This window comes from Pagrus major, chromosome 5 (assembly GCF_040436345.1).
Source record: "Pagrus major chromosome 5, Pma_NU_1.0".
NCBI classification, from domain to species: Eukaryota; Metazoa; Chordata; class Actinopteri; order Spariformes; family Sparidae; genus Pagrus; species Pagrus major.
In genome coordinates, this window is record NC_133219.1 from 11,436,401 (window position 1) to 11,463,503 (window position 27,103).

General features: G+C 41.9%; 3 protein-coding genes across 5 annotated transcripts in view; 2 read left to right on the forward strand and 1 right to left on the reverse strand.

Annotated features, from left to right (window-relative positions):
* Window positions 1-314: 314 nt before the first annotated feature.
* LOC140995485 (uncharacterized protein C2orf81 homolog) lies at window positions 315-1,934 on the reverse strand. Its single transcript, XM_073465488.1, has 3 exons — window positions 1,695-1,934; window positions 1,398-1,556; window positions 315-1,241 (listed from the first exon to the last, which is right to left on the reverse strand). Exons 1-3 carry the CDS (start codon window positions 1,932-1,934, stop codon window positions 372-374), a joined length of 1,269 nt encoding a protein of 422 aa, XP_073321589.1. The 3' UTR covers window positions 315-371.
* A 1,367-nt stretch (window positions 1,935-3,301) lies between these two features.
* Window positions 3,302-7,670, forward strand: wdr54 (WD repeat domain 54). The gene is made up of 10 exons (XM_073466699.1): window positions 3,302-3,416; window positions 3,616-3,870; window positions 4,510-4,572; window positions 4,787-4,853; window positions 5,902-5,958; window positions 6,040-6,167; window positions 6,358-6,458; window positions 6,754-6,916; window positions 7,110-7,184; window positions 7,320-7,670. Exons 2-10 carry the CDS (start codon window positions 3,646-3,648, stop codon window positions 7,449-7,451), a joined length of 1,011 nt encoding a protein of 336 aa, XP_073322800.1. The 5' UTR covers window positions 3,302-3,416; window positions 3,616-3,645; the 3' UTR covers window positions 7,452-7,670.
* Window positions 7,671-14,655: 6,985 nt separating this feature from the next.
* Window positions 14,656-27,103, forward strand: part of rhobtb4 (Rho related BTB domain containing 4) — a 50,820-nt gene continuing 38,372 nt past the window's right edge. Inside the window, exons 1-2 of one of the 3 annotated variants that reach the window (XM_073466236.1) lie at window positions 14,656-14,747; window positions 21,607-21,749. The gene's annotated coding sequence lies outside the window, so the exon portion shown is untranslated. Of the gene's footprint in view, window positions 14,748-20,673; window positions 20,815-21,081; window positions 21,537-21,606; window positions 21,750-27,103 lie in introns of those variants that run through there. The other 2 variants (XM_073466234.1, XM_073466235.1) reach the window with 2 other exon arrangements.

Genomic DNA, 27,103 nt, shown 5'->3' on the forward strand with positions numbered 1-27,103 from the left:
CGTATTTATCCCTATCTTTGCTATATTAGGCAGGAGGTATTGATAAAACACATAGCTTTCTTGTAATTATATATTAATATTAAAGAAATGGCAATGCACATATTGAATTCACAGTTTATTTGGTACTATTTTTTATACATATACAGTGTGTCTCACTACTGTATTGCAAATATAGAGAAGCTGAAAAATACATGGAGGAAAAAACAGAATCTTTGCAAAGTAATTATCTTTCACAGCTTAGCCTGCAGTGAACAGTATGTCATGTGTTCATTTAAAAGGACATTTTCATTTCATTTACATATGTAGCGGCTCATTCTCCTCTAAATACAGCTACAGACATTTATTATCAGAAAAGTTTACAATCAGTTGTCTCAGTTCTTGGTCTGAAACAATGGGGTGACCTTAGGTGGTGGACCTGCAGTAACCTGTTCAACTGATAACAGTGGCACAGTTACATCACTCCGTATCGGCTTTAGCTTGGTAGACAGAGCAGGAGGGTTAAATATGAAAGAGTTCACGTCAACTGCCTGGGGAACCATGAGAGAAACACCTTTGGCCATCTGCATTGTGTCAAGCCTCAGAGGCCCAGAGGACACCATTCCTTCCTTTCTAGAAGGAGACGGTTTCTTCAACCAGACATCTTCCTCAGTTTTCCTGTTAACCTTCCGTGGCTGATCCTTGAGGGTGGTTAGTGGCTTCTGTGAGGTTACTGCCAACTCAGTTTGCTGCTTGTTATATCTTTGCTCTAGTTTGGGCAGTCTGACTGGTTTCTTGGAGTTGGGCTTTGTATAGCTGTTGTTCAAAATCTCATATGAGGGTATGATGTGATGTCTAGGCAGGCAGGAGGGATCAAGCTTTGGTATCACTTTTGAGTCCTTTTTGAGCTGATATGATGATCGAGTCAATTCAGAATGTCTCCTTTTTTTACCTTCTTCCTCCACTTCCTTTCTTTCTGCTGAACAGGACAGAGTTGGCAGTGATTTGTTTCGAACAGGTTTGGGTAAATTAATCCGCTGGTTTTTCTTTGGATCAACTTGTGGTGAGGGGCGAGGGCTGAGTACTTTATAGTGCTTGTCCCTAACAGGCCTCCTGGGACTTGTTTCCTTTTCTGATTGTTTTGGAGAGCTGGGACTCGTTTCCTTTTCAGGTTGCTTTGGAGAGCTGTTTGTTTGGGCCGCAACATTGCACTGCTGGTTTACTGTTGGCTCTGTTTGTACAGGGATCTGGCCAATGTCAACCTCCTGTTAGAAACAATTATAGAGACATAGATATACTGTGGACATTGATGCACATAACCTTTCGGTTGAAATATGAACGGAAGATTTGCAGAAGAGAATTATCAAGAGCACCTGTTGCAAGGCAGGTTGAAGTATAGGGGGAGCTTTTACAACATGCACAGATCCTCGAGCCCAGGGATCTGGAGTTGCTGGCATCGGCTCTGAGTCTTCTGTGTTAGATAATTCCTCTGCTCCTTCCCCTTCAGCGAGGAACAGAAATTGCCGCTCTAGAGTCTGTGTGAGGCTGCTCAAGACCCAGGATGCAGAGTAATGTGCTAGCTTGAGGAAAAAGACAAACAACATTGATTAATGTTATAAATATTATGTGTGGTTGAAATGGATGGATAATTTTGATGGTACCGTATTTGATCTCTCCACAAATCGAAATAAAAAGTGTATATGACCTTTCAGTTGTACCTGTCTTTTAACGTCCACCTTTAAACAGCCTTCCATGACCTCGCTCATAAATTCCTCCATAATCTCTCCCACTATCTCATCTGCATCCTCCTGGTTCAACATGTCTATCCATTGGGCACGAGTTAAGTGACTGCGGATGATACCTTCCTCTTTCAGGTCCTGCATTGGAGGTGTGGTCACATGGATAGATGTTCTACGTTTACGCTTGTCAGCTTGGGACTTGGTTGCAGAACGGGGCATCTTGGCTCAGAAGCTGATGTAACACATGAAACACAAAAATAAAATGAACGATTCAACAGGGAACAGCATCATTCCCTTTCCGTTGGCAAGTTGAGGTGTCATAGATAAACATTAGCACACTCTGGTGGAGGTGATCAGACATGACACTTGAGCTGCCAACCAGAAACCTACAGTACATCCAAATTTTCGCAGTTAAACACCAGTATTGCAAATCACAGTGAAATATGATGTAAATGTGAATATTTAACCTTTTCACGCAGGGTGTCTACTACAGTGGACACATATGTGGTAGTAACCACTGAAGCTGGTGTACCGTGGTCATTCACTAGGAGGTGGATCCCCAAGGCCTTGTCCACAATTTCAGTTGAGTTTTAATCTCTTTGTAGAGATATGGCATTATAAAAATGACAGAGGAAAGAAGAGATGCCTCAAGTACACCTGGAATAACTGTTAAATCCTCTTATACTCAGAAAACCAGACAGGTTAAACAGTTATTTTTAAACTGAATAAGGTGTTACAAATACCTTTATTCAGATTTTACTAACAGTTTAACAGCCAACGGGTATATTATATATTATATATAGATATATTTATTCCTTATTTCGTATGTTTTTTTTAAAATGATGACATAATTTACAGTTGAATATTTTTATGAAACAGCAATATTAAATAGTCTTCACACTTCATGTACATATAGGCACAAAAGGCAGAATATACCCGTTGGTGCATAACGTCCACTGGAGTGGACAGTTGTATGTTCACAGAGAAAACAAAACTTTTTGAAGCAGTTTTGAACGTCTTTTTGTTGGTGACAGTCTTCAACAGAAAAAGGCTCACTGGGCAGGATGCATAAACTGAGCTAACCACAGCCAGTGTCATATACAAGCTAATTTTGAGCAGAAATAGCAGTTAGCCTACACAAAAACCCAATTATGTGTTTGGTGGGAAAATCACCTGTATTAAAACCATAAGACAACAAGTATTTATGAGATTATTTGTAAGAAAAGAACCTAATTTAGTGTGGAGTTTTCTTTACAACAAGCGTATGCTAATGCTAACTTCACGGCGGTGTTTTGAGACCATGGGACAGTCATATGTGTATCACATAATTCCAGGTAATTACACGATTATAACATGTCATAATTCACCATTCGACCGCAAAGCCGCTGTGTTTTTAAAGATTTTATGAATAATAACTGTCATACCGTTAGCATCTCAAGTTATTATTGTAAAACCTTACCTTACACTTGGCTTCTACAATTTGCTCTAGTCTATGGTTGCTCAGCAACCAAGCACGCAATCATGACGTAGTACGTAAAGGCCGTTGTCTCTATGGCTGCGGAGGACGTGGATGTAATCCTGTTGCTAACAAGAGCTAGAAGAGTGCTTCGTTCTCGTTAACTTTACATGTTATTAACGATTACGACTGAGAGTTAGCCAGTTGTTGTATCTAACGCAAGAGTGTGTGCATTGCCACGCAAAGTAACAGCATCTTCTTTTATTTAACACTGCGTTGTTGCACTTGGTATCTTGCTAACATTCCTAGCTTGCTGCTAATGTTAAGTGTTTAGCTTTGCCATTTGCTGCAAAGGAATGGAGTTTGTTTTTTTGTGATATTGCTAATTAAACTCAACGCCACTGTATTTGCGGTCACCTTGATTGCAACCCGCTACCTTTTCAGCAAACTGTGCTGTTCGGAGAAGACAGCTCGATGTATCACAAAGAAAAGAGCATCCAGATCAAAAACAGCGCTTCGGCGCTGTACAACAACCTCAGCGTGATGCGCATCGCCCCGCGGCGCCTCACCTACTTCACGGTGGTCCATGCTAACGTGGTCAACATGATCACCGCGTCCTGGGACGGCCTCAACTACTCCCACCGTCAGCTGCAGTCCAAAGAGCCCAATGTCGCCACAAGCACATCGCTCATCATGCAGGTCAGGCCACAACTTCTGCAACTACTGCTGTGTGTCCGCCATCTCCCGCTAGCTATTTTATTATTATTTACATGAAATGAAACAATGAGGACAAGTGTTGGCTCATTTGTCATTTGAGGAGTTATCTATTCAAATCAGATGAACAGGAGAATATAGGAATTGTTTCCTTTTTTATAGTGCCTAATTTTCAGGGGACAATCTAAATTTAGATAAGCTTGTCCTGCAGTATAAATAATTAATTTCATTCAAAACAGTCTTGTCAGTTGATGTTATATGATCAGTGTTGACTGCAAACCAGAAAAGATGAGAACTTTAATTTAATACAGGCTTAGCCTGGGACTGACAAGCAGCACACAATTCCTCAGGATAACATCTGTGTCCTATATACTGTACATCCGCTGACACTAATCTTCCTAGGTGATGCTCTGCAAAGGGAAGACTGGCCATAAAAACATATTGGTTGCCTTGTTTGTAATCTCTGTCCTGCTGCAATGTCCTAAAATTGGGTGAAAAAAATGTGAACTTGATCTGCGTGCCAGCAAATATAAAATTGTGAGGTTTAATATTGTCTTAATTGTCTTATGTTCCGGCATCTTCTGCTGTCATAAAACTAAAGAAATCCTGCGTTTCTTATAACAGGCTGCGTTTTGTGCTCTGCCCTCTCGAGATCTGCTGGTGGTGACCTCTCAGAAAGGCATCCAGGTGAGTTTTTGTGTGTGTCTGCCTGTAGCCATTGGCAGTTGCCACAGTCGGAGGAGGTACTGCTACCTCTGCTTCTTGTATGGTGGCTACGGTTGTATATTATGACAGTGCAGGGGTCCAAACTGAAGCGTGTCACTTAATGTTTTTTAGATGTGAACCTTAACAAAAGCATTAATATATGTGTTTTTTCCCCACATACATCCATTGTTTTTAGATGTATGAGTCTGATGGCTCCATCATGGTGTACTGGCATGCACTGGATACACCGGAAACACCTACAGGTAAACTTACATATAAACACTATACATTTAATGACTCAAAAACTGACATGTCTCAATTATTTACATAGAAACTCTGAAATGATTGACTATATTATATAATATGATACAATAACATATGGAACAGTGTGATATGATTCAATAGAAATTACTTTCTTGTCCTTGGAAATGTGTCAGTGCAGTTCATCCATCCTCATTAAACAAACATTATTAAACAGCAGTGGGAGGACCTGATATTTATAATGTAATAGATTATTTAAAGTAAAGTCATTAACACTCAGATTATCATGTCTATACAATCGCAAATGGCAGTGAAGACACTGTTCACATGAGCAATGATTTTCCAACCCAGTTGCCAGGATAAATGTCGGCAATGTACATTTCTGCAAAATCACAGATGAGTTACAGCTTTACGTTTCTGTATGTTGCAATACAGTAGATTCAGTTTTAAATTTGTATCTTGTCTCAACTCTGTGCTTATGCTCTGGTTAGGTTTAGGCACAAAAACTAGATTATGGTTAGAAAGACATCATGTTTTGGCTGTTTTACCTATTTTTGATCACCACAAATACAGTGGCACCAGACGTCCTGTCAAATATATCAGATTTTTGTCACCTCAAACGAGGCTGGAACATTTACAAATGTTGAAATGGCGTGGTCCCTCGTCAGAACTGTCCACTGGTTTCACACTGAAACGGAGACTCGAACTGCAGTCACTTTCTCACCATAACACCCCGACACGACAGTCAAGTAATAAACATTTAATGTGAACGTGATATGACACGTTTTGTGGTAATGTCAATAAGGTACGTAGCCTATGACGAGTAGAAATCGAAACATATTTGTGGTTTGCAGCAAACATTTTATCCTGCCAGCTGGGCTGCTTTGTCAGGTTTGCACGTAGACACTGCTGGCTTTTCTTGCCCTCACATCTACACCTGTTCAGACATGCATATTTGCACAATTACAGAAAGTATCAATCTAGACTTTCATACCAAATCAAAAGCACTCACAGAGCTAATTTGTTGTGTTTGTATGTTGAATATTTCAGCTCAGGCCGTGTTTGGTCGAGGGATATCAGCAGTGAGGGAGAATTTTATATGTGTGGGTGAGTACTAAGTGAGATATATTAATGTGTATATTCAAAGAGGACACTGGACAAAACAGTCTACCCTCTCTTTCTCTCCAGGTGTTTCAGCTGGTGCAATTCTCGTATTTGATGTTCCCAGTAAAGGCAGTAATATAACCCTGTCTGAAATCCTGGAGGAGCATAATGAGTCCATCACTGACATGGCCTCAGAGTGCTCTGGCAGCCAGGTATGTCGTGTGTGTGCTTCTTCAGTGTGCACATTTGTCATTGGTGCGTCTACCTTTGTTGACATGGGATAATTCTAACTTTTCCATGAATGTCTGACTATTGAATTAAATTACCTGCTTTTTATAATACTTCTAGGAACTGCAACCATTCTATTATTTACATAATCCCTTCACTCTGTTGCTGTCTCAGGAGTGCATAGCTGATCTGGTCAGTGCAGATGATGGGGGCAACCTGTGTGTATGGAAGTCTGGGGAGGAATTCCAGCTGCTCAACAAGATCGCTGGCTTTGAGTAAGAAGTTCCTTGTGTTCTAGTTTTGTCATTTTTGGTGTAGAATGTAAAAATCAAGCCAAAGCAAAGTGGTCCAATGCGAGCCAACTAATAGTGACAGTGACATATAGTGTACCTTCATCATCACTTACTTTCCTATCCATCTTCATACATGGTTCTACTTAATCTATGCTTCTTTATGTTTCCTTTCCACTGTCCCTTGTTTCTTCTTCATTTCCTCTCCTTCTCTAATCTAATATTTTTTTCTCTTTACTTCCTGATGGCAATGATCCTCCATCACCTTTACTGCTCTCAGTATGAGCTGTTCATCTGTCAAGTTGTGGAAAGGTACAGTGGTGGCAGGTTACGGCACAGGCCAGATCCGTCTGTATGAGGCAGTGACGGGAATTCTGCATGCTGAGGTCAACGCCCATGCACGCTGGATATACTCACTGGACATTGCTCCTTTTTCTGGGCTGGTGAGTTGTATCAACCAAATAGATCAGAAAGATATTTCACTGATAGGTTATTGTGATGGCATTTTTTTAATTGATGTGGCAAACACGGCTAACAATTGGGAGGGATTTAGATCTCAAGCATGGTCAGGTGGTTCTTAAAGATTCTTTATGGGCACTGGATGATGTTGGAGTAACCATCTGCTTGTGTTTTTAGCTGCTGTCTGCTGCTGAGGACTCTCTAGTCAGGGTGTGGCACCTAACACTTACCCCAGAGACCAACAGTGTGGAGGTAACTGAACTCAAATCATTATACGAAGCTTGTTTTCTTAAAGAATCAAAGCACAATTTATGGCAGTTACCCTCAGGTTTAATTTATATCGGATCAATTTTCCCCTCACTGTGTGTTTTCCTCTCTTCCTCTAAGGTTGCTCATTTGCACAATGAGTGCGTGACGGACACACAAATCTGTGGCGCCAAGTTCTGTGACGGCGATGGTTATGCCTTTGCAGTGACAGGCTATGATCTGAGCGAGATTATCCGCTACACACAGTCGTAGGACTTTGATCTCATTGAGGCTAAGTGTATGAATGTGAATTTCTTATATGGGAGTGTTTCTGGAAAGATGGTCAGTCTCTGTCTCTATATCTGCAAAGGTTAGAGGGACAACAAAATATTGCAAAAGAAAGTGTTAAAGTTTGTATAGTAACTTTAAGTCCAAATGTTTATATGTATGTGAATGTAGCTTTAAAAAGTAATAAAGTATTTTATTATTCTCTTGGATGTATTTATTGTTATTATTCAGTCTGACATATGAACTGTGTTAGTAAACATTTTATCAAAGAGAGTGACTGTGTTCGCACTGCACAAATGTACCAATAGATGGGGCTGTGGGTCAGCTATTTTTGATTAGGGTACTGACGGTGTAGTGCAAACAAATTTCACTAGAGGTCAGGTTGGAGTTAACCATAAAAGATTATTGACTGTTGGACAAAAAATCCACATTGTGATTGGATATGTGTGGAGCACAGTCCACAGGCCAGCTATGTCAGCCAGTGAAGATGGGCACCTTACAGAGGGTGGTCATAAGCAACTCTTACATTGTATTATCTAATTTCTTACTTGTCCTCCTGTGCATCATCTCTTCTCTTCCAGCCATGTCCACAGTCTAACATGTAACTTCAGTGTATAATTAGATTTGAACTTTTCTTTTACATACAAGAAATCAGCATTTGAGGCAAGTGTGTCCTTTTCTTACTGTCCCTATGATGTCTGTAATGTATTTGATACCCTTGCTTTCTGGTTTCATCCTATTTTCATGGTTAACAGGCATTGAGATTTGACAGAGTGCTTCATTGTTGTGACAGAAGGTCCTACTGATTCCTAGAAAATGACATTTTCAGAATTAGTGTTCAAAACCAAGAAATCATGAAAGAGTACAACATAGAGATTATTTTCTAGGATCTTTACAGAAGAGCCTCACTTGAAAGCAAGTCTTTCCAACTCAGCTGTATTGTTAGAAAATCCCTTCTTCTTTACCACATGTGACATGAGTTTTTTTAGTTCACATCAGGCAACCTGGTATTGTAATCCCACCCACCTTATCTTGACAAGATAAGAAGAATCAGGTCAGTGAGGAATTGTGTGCTGCTTGTCAGTCCCAGGCTAAGCTTGTATTAAATCCCGGAGTTCTCGTCTTTTCTGGTTTGCAGTCAACACTGATCATATAACATCAACTGACAAGACTGTTTTGAATCCACACACATGGCAGGTTATGTAACTTAAATTTGGTAGGTACCGACCGACAGCCATGTTATTGCTGATGGTGGGGTCAAATGTAAAGCATAAACATGCACTACAATGTCATGAACAAAACGGTCGCCATGCAATCAATCATTTTTCATGTAGTCTCATGCTTCCCAGCTGCGTGGGGTGGGGTTGCTAACTTTACTGGCTGGAGAGGGTAAGCGGTGGACTAAGCCGTCAATATGAGCTCCCGAATGACATGGACACTGAGGTTACATAACTAACTGGAACAGTATGGAGGGAGGGAAAGGTTGGTCAAAAGTGATACGTGAATTAAGCAAAGACTTGAAAGAGCAGAGCAGGTACAGAGCTGAGTAAAGGAGCTTCCTGATGAAGAAAAGAGGAATATGACATCACTTTTCTCAGAAAAACATGTGGAGACAAACAACAGTCATTTGTTTCTTGTTAACTAAGTCAATAGTTCTGTGCGAGTCGACGGTCTGGTACCGCACACAGCCCTGGGGCCACTCATGCTGTGCTCTGCTACAATACTTGTCAATATTCGGCTGTTAGGTGTTACACACAGCTGAGAACACAGTGTTGTAGGAGATCAGACCTCAACATGACCCGTTCTCAGATATGGATGTGAATCTATTTTGACTGTACATGCATGTGTGTATGTGCATGTGTGTCAAGTAATAATGGCATTAGAGCAATGTCCTCCTCCTCCTCAGTGGACACTTTGAAATCTTTTATTAATGAGAGTGACGAGACAAGAATAGAGTGCGAGACCTTCAATGAAATGCCCCTGGAGGTTCAATGTGTCACTTTAATAAAATCACAGAGAAAAACACTGACCAAAATGTGAATAAAACAATACCCCCAGGGAAGTCATCATGGGATGATTAAGGCACTGACCCTTCATTCAACTGTTTGGCTGTTAGGGCAAGTCTCCATTCTTATTATTTAAAGCGAATAACCAACAGGACAAGTTTGTTCAGTGCACAACCCAAACTGCATATGGGTATCGACCAAGCCCCGGATTGTCTAATACCATGCCACAATACAACTTCACCCATCAGCTATGACCTTCTGTGTTAGAAGGTGTGGTATGTGTATGTGTGTTTGTGTGGGTACCACAGCGTGAATATCTTTTAAGCTCTTTGTTTGTGTGTTTCTTCATTATTCTGGTGGAGAAAGAGCAATTTATCCCATGCCCATTCAGCCTTGTGGCAGCTGCCTAGGCCTGTGTCACTAAGCTTGCTGGGAGAACGCCTCACCAGGAGGGATGAAGAGCCTAATGCCCCTCCAGCCTGCTACCACAGACAGACCAGCTCTCTGACGAAGCAACCAGGAAACCAGCTCCCACAGACATGCTGTATAAATAGATCTTCCATTTTAAACACACAGAAACTGGAAGGAGGGGGGTACTACAAACTGACAGACCTGAAAATCCGCTTCAATTGACTGACAGACAAATTAGGCATTAAGGCAGACAAACACAGAGGTGCAAACCAAAGAACTAGGTCAAGAAATGTGAGCAAATGTAGCATTGAAAAGCTGGAATTAAGTATTGTTTACTGGTTTAAATGTGTATCTATGACATAATTTCTGATTAAAACCTGCAATATGTGATTTTTTTTGGCCACTTGGGAGCAACAGAAACACATTTTGAACACTGACATATCATCCCCAGCAGTTACAGACGGTCCAACATTCACTCTCTTTTAGCTCTGCTTTTGGTCTCTACTCGACTCCTGCAAGAAATATCTGGCTCTTTGGGCTGCTAAATGCTACACTTTGTTCACCAGCCTGTCCGAACAAGTGCAAAGTGCAAGTGCATATCAGTAAGTTTGAGGCTGGAGAGCTGAAAACTGGATGAAACTCGCCTAGGTAAGAGTTTTTGTCGAAAACATTGAAAACGCCACTAAAATTATCAACAGAATGTTTCGGAATTACAATTTCAACATCATGACGTTTATATATTATGTTGCAAAGTATGTTTAGCATGCTAACCAGCTAGCCCTGGCCCGTCCTGGTCTAAAGCTCATGTGCTAGCGGTGTGATCACCAACACTTTCCCAGTGCCCTGTACTAGTCCGGACCACTAGCTGCACGGCTAACTAAGCTAACTAGATAAAGGACCTGTTTTGACTGCTTTGTCAAGATCCCTTCAAGCACTGATGTATTTTGAGAAATTTGGTTTACTTTGTCAAATGAAAAAAGGTTTTCAAGAAATAAATCTTTAGGCTATACCAAAATAAGGCAATAAACAAAGTTTTGTTGTGATATTGGTAATGAAACCCATGATTAGCATTGGTACAAAAATTTGGACAGTTAAAAATGACATCTAGTAATCCTCATCTACTGGTAGGTGATTATGATAATTGGAATGTGGAGTGGTAACTGAAGTAGAGTATCCAGTCTGCCAACACAAACATGACAAAAATGGGTGGATAGCATAGCAGTGCAGTGGAGTCGATGTGTTTTAGTGCTACAAACTAGATTATATTCAAGCCATGGCGACCCACCCACCCAGCCACAGCTTCTGCACATCATTAGGCTGTACCATGGAAAGCCACACACACACGTGTCATGCTGCGGTAGTTCACCCTCCCAGCCTTTGTGGTTCACTGATTTGGGGTAAATGTCTCAACATACAGTACTTACTGACTCACTGATCCTCTTCTACTTAAACCGTGATTCATCAGAAGACAGGTCGAGGCTCCACTAATGGAAGAAACACATACGGTAACATCTACTATGTTGTCAGACTTAGTTATCTTAAAAGTTTTGACATGTCATCCATTGCTAATTTTAGGTTACCAACAAGTTACAAACATATTTTAACCATTATGTATGTTTTTACAACCTAAACAATTTTTACTGATTCATTTTGTTTTATTTTCTTTTTACTATTAGTATTTTAGCTCATTTCAATATCTTAGTATGATCTGGACCTGTAAGAACTTTTTAATTTGTCATTTTTAATTTCCACTGTCCCTTGGATGATGTGTGATATGTGCCTCTATGTTTTTCCCATATGTGTGTATGAGGACTCTACTGCTAACAAAATCTACCTCTGAACTAACTTGAACTTGAACTTGAGTTTGGGTATGTTAACAATATGCTTTTAATAACCCAGCTACTTTTATCTTAAAACACACTATTTAGTTACATTCAAAACTTGCCTGATGCCCTGATCTCTGAGAATTGATCAGAGTTCACTGTTTGTTGAAAGTAATAAAATGAAATGTCTTGTTGTGTAGGCAAATGGACTGAACTTCTTCTTTAGATCATGTGTGTGTCTTTGTTTTTCACAGTCATATTCGACACATTGGGTTACACGGTGTAACCTTTGTTCTATGAGCCCTACAGGCCTAGACACACCAGGCCAAAGGTCAGCTGTAGGGCATTGTCAGGGCCATCAATGAGCTTCAGTGGCTCGTACCATTGGCTCTGGACAGCCCTTGTTGGAGGCTTTTTGGCTGATTCAGCATGTAGAATCGGGGAGAGAAATCAATCTGATTGGCTGTTCAGGTAAGGTCCACGTTGCTGTAGTAACCATGATTTCACCCTGTGCGGTTTCTCCCTATTTTTCTTAAAATATTAGTGATAAAGAAGCTATATTAGTGACAGCGGTGTTAAAAAATGCTGCCAAATCATAACAACAGAGTGAGAGGTATTTCCTTTCACGCAGGTGCAGAACATACAAGCTCGTTGGTCACTGACTGTAGTCTTTGCGGTGTGTTCAAGTGTAGCTTTGGAGGGAGACGTGAGGCAACAAAACAGTCTGCTTCCGACACGCCCAGTTCTTTGGTGTCACTTTGGGGTGTTAAGGCCTTAATGCACACTCTTAATTTAGCAGTGGCTCTGATTGACCTACCTAACTACCTTAGCCCTCAAAAAGGGGAGAGTTCGTTGTGGGTCCTTTTCAACCCCTTAGAAATACAAATACACAGTTAACTCCATCAATCATGCTGACTGCAGAGAGGAGGGAGGCCGACTTCCTTTACTGATCCAAGTGTACTGCTCAGTAAAATCCTGCATTTCTCTCTACTACATGAAGCCTTATGTCACTGTTGTTTTGGATGCCATAGGTGGCATACCCTACTCCCAGGCGGATGTTGGATATTCATTGCTGCTGTCAAGCGAGGTTTGGCAGGGCAGCTTTGAATCAAAATAGAGGAAATGAGGCCATCCTTGACAGGATTATCTTTTTTATCTGATATTTTACCATTCAGTCCCCTTCTGTGTGTTTTAAATGCGTCTTAAATGTGTTTTAAATTTGAATCATGTGTATTATTGAGCCTTGTCAAAGGAGAGGAGGACATTAAAGTTAATCTATCTATCTATCTATCTATCTATCTATCTATCTATCTATCTATCTATCTATCTATCTATCTATCTATCTATCTATCTATCTATCTATCTATCTATCTATCTATCTAAATTTAAGTTGTTGAAAAACAGTAAGTGAATACAGGGTTAAGCGGACACTGACCATTTAGATGTAGTCCATTGCACAGCAGAAATTAGTAGGTCTGTCATCTGAGCACACACACACACACACACACACACACACACACACACACACACACACACACACACACACCAACATATCTCTGACGTCATTCAGAAGGCATGGGTAGGCAAAGGGACTTAAGTGAATCAGATTAGAGTAAAATAAACATGATCAGACCCTGCCATCTGCACTGGGATGGCATGGTTGCCTAGCACTGGGCACTGTTTGGACTGTCTGACGTTGACGAGCTGACGTTGGAATGTGTGTTAGTGTGCATTTGTGTGTTTATGTGGCTGTTTGTGCAGATGGCACCATTCAAATGATGATGGATTCATTTTCCAGACAGTCTTCCAGATGAAGTCAGATTTGAATTAGCAAAACTTTTAATGTCTATGTGTTCAGTCTTGGTTTGGCTTCAGCAGATATTTATCAGTAAGAATATGATCAGAGATAATTACTGTAACATCTGTGATAAATTGTTTTAAACATGTCGCACCCTTCTTTCAGTAAAAGAGATTCTATCATCAAAAATGAGAGAAGAAACTGAACTGCACAACTACACTGGAACAGGAATATAGAATAAAATAGAATATATAAATTTTAGACATCTGCTTTGTGAGAATGATCAAAATTTGCCTGCTTTTTATTCCCAAACACTCACACATAAACACCCCTCTCATTACCTTGAGTGTGTGGGTAAGAGAGTTATTGAGTCTCAAAATAGAGTCACAGCAATAATAACAGCAATATCCTGGCAACCCACATCACTGTGCTCTGTCAGTGAGGCTGCTAATAGGGTTAATATGAAAGAGATGAATGGGTTTCTTCAGGGCACAACCTGAATTTAAATTACATAAACATTTCCATCAAACCTTGGGTCGTGTGTGTTTTTTGTTTCTGCATGTGTGTGTGTCTCAGATAATGATAGAGATAGAGAGACATGCAGGCTGCTTGTGTGTGGACCAATTTGGCATTCACCTCAGTGCACATGCACACACGCACACACACCATTCCTAATTGGCAGCCGTGGAGAAAGTCCAGGCAAACCAACACTGCAGACACATCGTACAAAGGTTATCTGGCGCACCAATGGAAAAAAGATATGCAACAAATGGTCATTTTAATCACCCTTGTGTCAAGAGCCGAGAAGTAAGAGTGCATTTAGCATTTTTAAAAATCTGTGGTCAGGGAATAACTGTGCATAATAACTTCATGACAGTATTTCTTTTATAAAACTGGCTGATTTTTAATGTTACCCGAGCAGTACCATGACAGAGAGGGCAGTTTCATGTAGCACCTGCTGTGTTTCAACAGAAGGTCTTCAGTTCAGCTCTGCCGTGCATGTGCTGTGTGTGTGTCAGTGGTGGTGGTGGTGGGGGTAGTCGGATCAGAGTTCATTAATCAAGGCAGTGTTTGTTCTGACAAGTTAAAGGAGAAGTTCACCAAAAAATGGGAATTCAGTCATTATCTACTCACCCCCATGCCGATGGAAAGTCAGAGGAAGTCTATAGAAGCCCTGAGATCTTAAATTGATTGGAAAAGACTTTTCATCATCAGGATCAGGGAAGGAATATGAATGCCAAGGGTATGTACTCTCAGCACGCTTACTCATTTCCAGCAATGCTCTGCCACATATTCACACCTGTTAGCATCCCAGTATGAGCATAGTGTGGTGTTTTACTGTTGGACATTCATACATTTAATTCAGTCTATAATCCATAACAAATACACACAAACACTGTACATTTTTTTGTCTCATCACACTTTTATAATTTACTAACAGTTAATTAATTAATTATATTCCATGTCTACCATTAGATCTCCCAAAATCCTACACACTGGACCTTAAAGTGAAAGATCCAGCTGCTACTTTTTAAAATTAGAAATTCTATATTATATATTTCATCCAAGAATAAAGATGAATAAACATCAGGTAAGACAACACATTTAATTCTTTGAAGCGCGAACACAGACGTATTCAGAACAGGAAGGCTGAGCTGGGGTGGTGATACTCTTTGACACCCAACATGTTCACCAACTGTTTTGTCACTCAAAATTATGTGCAAGCACCACAAATACACACACATTAAACTCGTACCCACACATACACACCCACATACTCAAACTTCTCAGAAGTAGAGTCAGAATGGTTTAACCTTTAACTGACTGGCTCTGGCTTAATTATTATTTGTAAAAAATCTTTTTAAACTCACTAGACATGAACACAGGCCTTGAGATACGAATGACTCCTCTGAAAAGTGTGCGTCATAGAATCATGTATCAGTACTCACACGTGGCTGAATTACAGTCAAAGTGTGAGTCTTGCCCCTGGCAGAAGATGCAGCTGCTAGGTGACTCCTGTCTTTTAGTTTTGTTTTATTAACTTAGCACCTGTACCCTCAACCCATCTGGCCTCCCGCCTGCCGGCCAGTAAACGATTAAACACAAAGTGGTAAATGGAGCAGAAGTACAAACACTGCAATCTGCACATTTCTCCTGAAAAAGCTGTCGGACCTACATGAAAACACTTGGTGACCCACGCACCCCTCAATTAAGGCCAGTGACTCCCGCACTGCATGCCTGTGTGGATGTAGGGAGAAGGAAAAAGAGATAAATTTGGCTATGAGAGAAAGTCAGAGGAGGACAGAGACGTGGCAGAAGACCTTAAGAATTTTCTGCTTTTGCTGTCGACTTACCGGTGAGGAAACCGTTACAGACAAACACATTCACACAGTGTCAAAGGAGACTAGAAGGCTCAGACCTCGTTTAATTACACATCAGATCAGTTCATGGGTGTAATCCCATATTTTTCATTAGAGCAATAAGAACGACAATGAGAAGATTTAACAGCTCATGAATATAAAGCCCTCTGGATAGAATTTCAAACCTCCAGTTCCCTGCTGCGCATCATAAGTTAGAAAGAAAGAAAGAAAGAAAGAAAGAAAGAAAGAAAGAAAGAAAGAAAGAAAGAAAGAAAGAAAGAAAAAAGAAAGAAAGAAAAGAGTTAAGGAGGAGGAGCAGGAGTGAGATGGGGAAAATTAATATAGGAAGAAAGATTGAAAGAGATCAGAGTTTGTCTGAAAAACACAACCAGTGGATGTCAGGGCAGAGGTAGCTGTGCTCGTCCCTGTTTCCATGGCGACCCGAATGTGCTGTCAGTGCAGTGACGCCAGTCGGGAGCATTACGCTGCGGCCGTGCTGACATGAGCCACACGTGCCAATGCCAAGCTGACAGCTCTGAGCATACGCCAGGGTCTATTCATAGCACCGAAGTGACGCCCTGGAGGGACACAGGCGGCCCGGAGTGTGGGCCGAGGAGGCCAGGTGCCCAGAACTGGGTGGGTGCTGACCCAGGACTGGATGGCACCCCTTGATGGATTTGGATTAGGGTTATGTCATCCTCTCTCTGATCCCTGTCCACACTGACATAGTGACACCTGGCCCCTCAGTCATCACAAAGAATTACACAAATAATCCTGGTTTTTTAACATCTGATCATGCACAAATTGTGCATATGTGCATGGATTACCCAGAAACGGTGAAATCAATCTACACAAACTTGATGGGGTCATGGGGGGTCAAGTAACATTTGTCAGAGGCACATTGGTTGAGATTTGTTTGGGTGCAACAGACAGATGAAAAAAATGCATATACCGTAAATACTTGCCACATAAGAATAAAGACATATTTGACATACAAATGTCTTATAGGATAAAATGGTGAAGCTGCACTGTAAAGAAATCCGATTAAACCAGCTCTGTTTTACCTCTTGAGACAGTTCATATTTGCAGTAAATATGTAATTTTCCTGAGTCTGACACAGTGGTTCGTTACAAAGGGAAATTCTCCTAAAATAATTGTTTACAAATCAATAGTTGTGCAACAAAGTCAAGTTTGAATAATCTCTCCGAGCATGGCTGGATGTGCTGCCAATTTACCTTCACACCACACTGCCCACAACGTGGTACAATTGGCAGGAGGGCTGGAAACACCAAGTCAGTGCCTCCTTTGTGAGAGATTGTTCAAGCTCAATTGGTACTTCTGTAACACGGCTTTGTCTGAGAGATCAGGCAGAAGAATAGCAGAGACTCTGAGGTGAAGAGAGGCCCATTGTGGCCGGTCAGCGCTCCAAAGTTAGACGACATTGTGGTCAATTGATGGCTGGTGTCAAAGGCCATTGTGGCTCCTGACATGTCACAGTGGAGGTACAGAGTTGCTGGGTGAAATCGATCTGAGCGGGACAAAGATCACCACTTTGTGTGTGTGTGTGTTGGTTATGTGTGTGCATGTGCTTGTATGTGTGTACATCTGTGTTGAATTCTGCGTGCTGTGTTTGTTTGCAGAAATTCAGCCGACGCAGGCCTTTCACACCCCTGGGATCAGCAGTTTGCCCCCTCAGGAGAGACAGACAGCGGGGTGAACCATGTGGACGCCCCCATTATGCCCCTATTGTGCCCATGTGGCGGCATCAATAGTGCTATAGAAGAGGCCACTGGCAATGGAAAAGTGCTGTACAAGACACTTTGAGATAAAGGTTCAGTACACCTGTGGGTACGATGAAGAAGAGACGGGACAAAGGGCCTAATGACAGCAGAGTCATATGTCATATGACCTTACATCAGCAGATCTCAGGAAACATTCTCTGCTGAATAGAAATGAGGCATATTTTTATAGCAATCACAGTTCATCCCAGTGGTATCCATGTCATGGCTACAGCATGATGTTCCATCACCTGTCTGGTGTGTGTGCATGTATCTGTGTTGACTCTGATGCCTGCTGGCCAGGGCCTAAGGATGGTTGCCTAGGACTTGCCGGCACGCTGAGATAGTAGCAAGCCTGGGCAGGTTGCTCCGTTCCCTTCACAGGACAATGGCTGCTTCGGATGCCTGGCTGAACAGGAGTCTTAGAGAATCTGTGAGAGACAAGGGGCCTCTCACGGCCCCTTGGTCGCCTGACATTTACACTATGAAGTTCAATGTGCGCACACAGAGAACGGCATTTTTGTAAATGCTGACTAAGGCTGATGGTAAAACACTCTCCTGACAGCCAAGGTTGATACTGATGACTGAATTAAAGTGCTTTTCTTTCCTCGATGTGTCATTTTGTACACTGCCAGCATGCCCCTGCCTTTAAAAAGTAAAAGTTTAACTCTCTTGATTAGATCTTCATAATTGAGTTCAGCAAAGCCTTGAAAACATCAACAGCTTCTCTCAGCTTCACACAGGCTGTCTGGCTGTTGTCGGTAGGTGACAACTGAAGGCGTCGGTTGATACAAAGGCACCCATAGGAGCCCAGAAGGATGTTGAGTTGGCTTGTTTCCAAATGATGAATCATGGTACCAAGTTTAGTCAAGGCAAAGTTAAGATGGGTGTAGGATAATAGCAACACCACGCCAGCACCTTTGATTGTGATAGGAATGTTATTGTTAAAGAGGAATGGAGAAGAGAAGTAATAACACAACTGCATATGCTGCCAAGATGCCAGTGATTAATTTGTTCCAGAGGAGACGCTGTGGTTTTGCCAGGCATCTCAAGGGTGTTAGTGTCAACGCAGTTTGTCCAATTAAACCGATTTCAAAACAATGACTCTTCCTTTAATGTATAAAATGTCTACATATGAACATTGACAAGACTGTGCACAAGATGGGCAAATAACTCTGAATAGCACGATTGATTGATGATTGACTCAGTTATTAATAGTTTTCAATTAGAGCTACTGTGCACTTAAATATCTGTACTGAGCAATGGCTGTAAGCAGCATCCTCCCTGAGGGTGTCGACGTACTGTACAACACAAGTGTTTTTCTAGACCGCAACATCCACCCAAATAGTTGGACTGGGTGGTTTGCTGAGGATGAAAACAAAGGTTAAAATACTTTCAACAAAGTGCACATTGTAATTATGTAATGTTATACAACCTTGTACAAACGGGCAGGTTCGGCAGGTGGACATGATGAAGTCAGCAGTGTGACTGAGCAAAGAGGACCTGCCCAGCCCAAGACGAAACATCTTCCTGTGAATTTTAACATACTATAATCACATGCTGTTCCACTACAGGCCAGAGCACTAACCCTAAAATGCAGCTTCCTCTGGAGTCTTCTTTATTCACATATGCAGTAGTACTCCTAAAAAACCTATAAACACACTGTAATATGTAAAATTCACAGAGTTACCCATTTTTCAAACCTTGTTTTTTTTTTTCAGGTACTTGCAAGCAGGTGGTGTAGGATGTGGCAGCTGTTTCCTTAGGCTACAGACCTAGAATATTTGTTATATATACTGTAGCATATAGCATATATATTTATATATGTATATATATATACTGTATGTATACACACATACATACACAGAATATGTAACATATATAAAGCTAAAACAACTAACTTATTATCCAATATGCCTATATTTTCCAACTCATTTTGCCTGATTGCCAGTACTGATATATGCACGTATGTTTTTCCACCTAAGTGCAGACAACATTAAGTCCCTCCTGTAAAATGCATAAAATGCCCAAACATCAGTGATTCCACTCTCTCAGTATGAATGTTTGCTTGTTTTGAATGTCTTGTATCATTGTTATTGAACTTTCTTTGGGTTTTGGACTATTGGTTGCACAAATCAAGAAATGTGAAGACTTCCATTTGGGCTTTGAGGAAACTCATCAGATGAATTGATAATGAAAATGACTGCAGGTGACTGCCTGGTGCCTCTTAAAGGCAGGTCCTCCTCGCTCAGTCACGTTGCAGACTTCATCAATTATTACAATGTGCATGTTGTTGAAAATATTTGAACCTCTGTTTTGATCCTCAGCGAACCACCCAATCCATTTTGAAACTATTTGGGTACATGTTGCGGTCTAGAAAAACACGTGTGTGGTAGAGTGCGTCGACACCCTCAGGGAGGATGCTGTTTACAGCCATTGCTCAGGACACATACCTAAGCACTCAGTAGCTCTAATTAAAAGCTATCAATTACAGAGCCAATCACCTGCCACGTCTGCGTCATGTCTGTTTTCTTCAGAATGTTTACCTGCCCAGCTTGGAATGCAACGCTGGACCCGTGGACTGCTTTTCAAAACTTTGCACCTACATTACCCACAATGCAAACTAGCCACTGAGTGACATCACTGGAGGCAGTTTGTCAGATTTCATGCAGTTTCCTCTTGAGCCACAAAAAGCCTTTGTGCCACTTTTTTACACATGCACTCCTACTCTCCTTAAACTGCACACACACTTTAATGTGTAAAATTGGTGGAGCATTCCTTTAAAATGATACGATGTTAGGAAAAGTCAAACACAAAATCACCTTCTATTTGCAGTATTTATCTGAGATAGACACATGAGTTTGATGAACATGATGGTTCCTCCACTACCTCCCCACCGTGCGCACTGTCCGGCACTCTCCACTTTATGAATGGATGGGTGTGGCACTGGTGACTAGCAATGAGGCTGTCGTCACTGCGCTCTCTGATAGACACTGGCGTGCTGTCGGTGAAGGCTGGTCTAAGAGTGAAACATAACTGGGCTCTGCCACCGCTCGGGAGAGACAAGCAGAGGAGGAAAGGGGAGGAGAGGAGAAAGAGAGAGACAGACAGACAGAGACAGCTGCGTCAGCCCACTCCCCCAGCGAGGACTAAACTTCTGGCCAGACATTTGGTGAGATAAGGGACTTGGATTAAAACAGAGGGTGCGGCAGAACAGAATTCAAAAATTGAGTTTATTTATTTATTTATTTATTTATTTTTTAAGGGATATTTCACTTTAAACATCGGAAGTGAACAAATCATTGAAATGGGAATCATTAGAGATGAGATGAGACAGATGTGGCGAGGATGAAATGCATGCCAGCTAGAAATAATAATAATAATAAAATAAAAAAATCGTGGAAAAATCCCTCGGACGTCTGTGATGTGAAGTCAGTGTCGAGTAAGACTAAAAAAAGACTCATCCAGACGTGACGATCAGCACTGCTGCGTATAAATAAAAACAGCCAGACAAAAGAAAAAGTCGAGGCAAGGCAAGGGTCTGCTCCTCCATGTGCTCCCTCCTTGTAGGTGTGACAGAAACAACAAAGGGACGTGGAAAAAACTCGCATCAGGACCACAGGCGGACAACAGCCCAGACAGATCTCAGAGCACAATAGCGTGGAGGAGAGAGGAGAGGGGGGAGCGCGAACAAGACCATGTCTGCAGGTTTTGCAATATGCAGCAGTCTTCATGTAATTACATTCCTCCAGGCGTCTCTCGGCTGCAACAGTCGGGAGTGTTTTTCTTCTGTCAGCTCTGGCTGATCTTCAGCAAACACGCGCGTTTAGAAACCGAACCGACAATTTAAAGGACGTTCAAGTCCGGGCTGAGACGGAGCAAGTGTGAAAACATGTGAGTTGTGATCAGATGGTGTCATCCAGAGGAATGCTCAGAAGTGATCGCATGTGTTTGTGCCTTGCAGTTTCATGGGGAGAAGCAAGAGACGAGCGCTGCCCAGAATAAACTGAAGGGGGGACAGGGCAGCGAGCGGAGAGGTGTGAACTGGAAAGTGGACGTCGAGGCGAAAGAGACCCGAACTGATTCCAGGAGGTGAATCTTTCAAAGGTAGGAGAAACACTCACTCTTTGTTTTAACTTGTGATGTAAAGCGTGTTCGCAACAATGCAGACCACATGAGGATAGATAAGATAGGGGCTGCATGCTCTGTTAGTTTGGGTCGTGCACAGTTTTGCACTTTAGGACTTGGAGCAGCCTGGTTTCTGACACCTGCTCAGTGTTAAGATGACACCAGATCTGAGGTGTCAGACGCCAAAACCTCATGAAGTTATAAAACATAACATATCTTGCTTTCAACAGGGTAAAAACTAATATTCAATATGAGATTAATGTGGGCGTGTGACTTTAAATCAACCCCAGACGACATTTGGACTACACTGATAAAAGTCATGTGGCCTCTGCCCGACGGGGGCCAGTTTTGGCAAGTCAACTTATTACCGTTATAGAATCAGGATTATGTAACGAAATTACATTTTCTTTTTTAACTTTCTGCTTTAGTTCTTTTTCTTCTTAAAATGTGGAGATATTGAGTTAAAACTGGCATACTCACAAAACAATATCCAAGAGATATCACACAGTGATGCAATGAGCAATGATAGTGATTACATTTTTTAAAAAAAGGCCATACATATAAAAATCCTTAATATAAATCTAAGTGTCAATATACTATACCAGGGCTGTCCAAAGGGGGCCCGCTGTAAGGTTCAATTTGGCACGACAGATGGTTCTGGGGAAAAAAGAGGAAAAAAATAATGAAGGAAATTATAATAACATTTATGCTGTTTTAGTTTTTGTGAGGTGAACTACTCATTAAATATGTAGGATCCCAAATTATTAAATATATGTCATAATTAGCATTGTGGGCAAAGTAACTCATCCGTCGTCAATACAAGCCCCAGGTCTGTAACAGTCTGTCAGACAAGACTGCAAACAAAACTCATTATGTCATAAGAATGTTATGTGTTGAAAACTTGTATCTTGAAGTAAACACGTACGTAACGCTGTGATCCTACCCTCTCACTGAAGTTACATAGTGCAGAAACAAGTGATGGGGGGTGGAGCGGCTGAGACAGAGACATCATTCACCCTGTTATGAGACGCTGAACCATCAAAATGATTTTGACGTTGTTATTTTAAGGTAAAAAAGTTAATAAATGTTGGTTTTAAGTTTCAACAACACTGATACCATCTCATCATAAGAACCTCACACACCCTCCTCACACCCAGTGTATTTCTCTGTGGGAACATTTAAAAAAAGGCTGCATTAGATAACTGTCTTTGGCTCTGCCCTGGTCTGCTTTATACTACTTTAATCAGCCTGTCTTTGGTGATACATTAATCAACCAGTGAGTCAGTCTGTGTGGTGCAAAAGTTTAGTTTGCTTGGCTTGGTTAAATACAGAATCAGATATCTCCACCACCTGCAGCCTGGATGAGAGAGTCCAGCTTGAAGGCATAGCTGAGGAGTGGAGTCACTCAGTGTCCACAGAGCCAAACAATGGCTACTGTATTTACTGTATGTGTTAAAGCACACAAAGGCCAAAGTATGGGAGGAAACTTGGTATCTCTGACAGCAGCCGAACACCATCCAGCTATCGGCTCCGCCAGCAATACCCACAAGGGTTGAATATTTCCAATTTTTTGGGTCTGTTCTCTTCATTCTTTCCTCCACTGTGAGCAGAGAACAGATGGTGGGTGTGGGGGGATGGTCTGATAGAGATGGTCTGACATCAGTTCCTCCACTCCGTCCCACTCCTCTGTGTTTTTCTATCAACTGTGGAATTTGAACCATTCTTCCTTTGGGTTGAGGCCCGTCCCTCCGTCTGCCCCTGCTCAGAGGAGTGGGTTGAATCCAGAGTGGGCTGTGAGTGTGTGTGGGTAACTGGGGCTTTCCAGTAGGGTTGCACACCAAACATTCCTGGCTGCTGGATGGCCGTCTAGTGGGCCAAGTCCACACAGCTGGGAGTCATATAAGAAGCTGTGTCTTTGTGTGAGTTGAGCAATATCACACACACACATTCGGTCACATGCACACACATGCTGACGCACAGAAACACACACATAACAGAGCCCGCACCTCCCCTCAACTGGATCCGGGATGGCTGGAGGGGATGGTTTACATGCATGTATGTATACAGGGATGGAGGGTTGTATTTAAGTGCTAAAGTGATCCTCATAGAGCGAGACACACACACACACACACACACACACACACACACTTGGACACCAACTCAGGCATTCACACACAGAAAAAACTGACAGACAAACCTCACAGTCACCGTACACAAGTGTCTTCTTCTCTTACCAGCACCACATGATGTTTGTCCTGGTAAGTAAGTTTTGGAGAGACAGAGAGAGAAAACAAGCTCGAGAGAGCAAGAGAAAGAGGGAAGCAAGCAATTGTGCTGGTGATGGCAGCTGTACAGTTTGTTTCTCTCGTATTGGCTGCCTCTTTGGTTGTTTTTTAAATGGGGTGTCAGTGAGCAAAGAATGTGTATGCAAGAGCAGAAAGCAGAGTGAGACAGCAAGGGGAAGTTAGAAAAAGAAGAAGAGAAGAGAAGAGAAGAGAAGAGAAGAGAAGAGAAGGAGACTGTTTGGAAAAGGGAATAAGAGAGAAAGTCAGTTGTGGAGAGAAGAAAGAATGGAGGAAAAAGGAGTGCAGATCCTGAGGAAGAGGGACACGAAGGGGTTTTGGCTGAGAGGAAATTAGAGCAGAGCAGGCCAAGGGAGCGAGAAAGAGAGATAGAAAGCAACCGAGAGAGAGTATGTCAGGCGCTAGATTGCATTTGACTGTAAACATCGTAAATCAGAGGGCAAAACACGTTGCCTGAACCCTTTTTCACCTCGCTTCGCTCCCCGCTCCCTCTTCTAAGTTTGAACCGGAAGAGTGAAGTTTTGAATAGAAGAAATTAAAATAGAAGCAGTCGACTCTTCCACGTCTTTCCTCCTGTAGAGAGGTGCAGAAAAGACTTTCCTGCCTTCTCAAAGCAAATACACCCTCAACTTTTTCAGAACCGATTCCACATGTAAAACTTATTTGAACATCTGTCTTGACTTCCTCTAATGTGGTAATCGGCTGTGCTTTGTCACTAGCACTCCCACTCTCTCTGTTTTACTGTGTGTGTGTGTGTGTGAGTGTGTGTGTGATTAGCTTTATAGGCCTCTGCAGCTGGCATAAATTACAGCGAGAAAACAAATTACATTATTGTTCAGGTCTACTAAACAATAAAAACAATATTGATAGAAAATCCCACACGTATGGCTAAATACCCTGCATGTCTGTATCACATCATTTTATTTAGGAAGGAGATCAGACAGCTCACAGTGTGTGTGAGGGAATGAGCTGCTCGTGTGTGTGTGTGTGGTGAGAGACTTGGATAAGAAGGTGTTGCATCCGCAGCGAGGACAGGACAGGACAGGGCCAGACCAGGAGGGTGAGAGGAGATAAGAGAGCCAGTTGGTTTCAGGGAGGGCGTCCTCATCCGGTCGTGGTCACTCAGACAGCTCTGAGGCCAGGGCCTGACATGGGCTTGTGTACAGAGATACAGGATGTCTGCACTGATATGGAGGCGTGTGACACAAATTCACTGTTGACAGAATATTTATACAGCAAGAGTTCTTTCATTTTTGCTAATTAATGAACAAAAATCACACCATTTTTCTTACGAATGTCTTCAATCCACCTCGAAAATTCAACTGTAGTGGTTGTTTCTTTCCTTTAGGGAACTCTGCCTGGTCACATGCTCTACATGACAAATCACCACAGGCTTGAGATAGGACAGGGTCATGGTGAGGGTCAGTTAGCATTCCAGCTGAAGAGGAACAAGGCTGTTCTTTTAAAGGAAATAGCTGGTAGATTTATATTAAAAAAATTGTCGGTTGGTGTGCTCTGAGGTTTTAGGCATATTACACACATGCACAAACTCAGTAGCACTCAGTGCTACAGGGTTGCCTTTTTTTGTAGGCTAACCTGAAAGTTAGCATCCCCCTGGTTCCCCCTGCAAAAAGCCTATTGGATTTTTGAATTTAATTTTGGATTATTGCTGAAAAACTCTGACATGATATTTACAAGTTTTGTTCAGCAAAATAATCTCCACGAATGAAGATTTTTACATTTTTTTGAATCGTGAATGAAATTGGCAGAAGCAAAAAGCTAACATTAGGCTGTAAACGAACTACATGGCGGTCGCATGACTTCAACGTCATGGACTTTGAGACGATGGAACCGGAAGTGCAAACATGCTAACTCAATTCTGGGTTTTTTTCTGCTGCTTTTATTCACTCATTTAACCCCCACACATGCACACATACATAAGACACACAATTAGTCCTTACATCCGAATTATTCTGCCATGATATCTGTTTAATTTCACCAAATCTCTGTTATACTGAGATCATGTTGGGCACTTGCACGTGTGTTTAAAAAGAGACAGCGTGTTATGCCATAGACACCAAGAGGCACAGCTTGGTTTCTTGGCTGTAGCTCCTCTCTATTTATGTTCTTGTTTGTGTTTGTGTGTGTGTGTGTGTCCGTGTGCTTCTGTGTATCATGGTGTTGTGGATGTATCACTGCAACAGATATATCTTCCTCTGTATCTGCATGCATATTTTTGTATCTATGCAATTTGATCCCTGGGTGTCTCTTTCTTTAGCATCTGCTCCTCTCATTTGTGGCGGATAGTTGATCCCCTTGGGTGAATTGGCTCCAAAGTCATATGACTTCTATGAGGATATGCCAGCTACGTGTCTGAGTGCGTGCGTGCGGCAATCACAGGAGGTCGTCTGAGGGTTTTAAAAAGATAGTTGGGTGTTTGTGTTTGTGTGGTTGGATGGGTGTGGTTGTGCTTGCATCCCCTACAGGACTTAGGGGGCTGACCCACGTACTTACTACTTCCCATGTCTGTAGGGGACCAAACAGCCCCATATGTCTGGCTTCTGTGTTGTTCAAACACAGTGGTAATCTCAAGCGTCTCTCATTTTCATCGCCTGCAAGCCTTGGCCGTCTCATTTTCTTCCTGTTTGTTTTCACGGTACTTGTCTGCCTGTCTTCTAGTCATCAGCTGTGCGTTTCATTAATTGAGGATGAAGAAATCCCAATCAACACCTTCAGCAAGACCAGTGATTGGCTGCGGTGAGAGCGAGTGAGGTAGAGTCAGGGGGGGTTTGTTCACAGCTCTATGAGAGAGAGAGTGAAAGGTGCCACTGCGTGCTTGATATCACTTAGACGTATTTGCGCTCATGTCATGTGTTAATGGGACACTTCAGATCACATGTGATGGAGAAAAATAGTCAATTTCCGTGACCTCTCTCGATCAGGAAGTGTACTTCTCTGCATACATCTTCGTCTTACTCAGCTCTCTGCCGTGCCTTCCCCACACCTTAACAGAACTATGAGGATGCATCC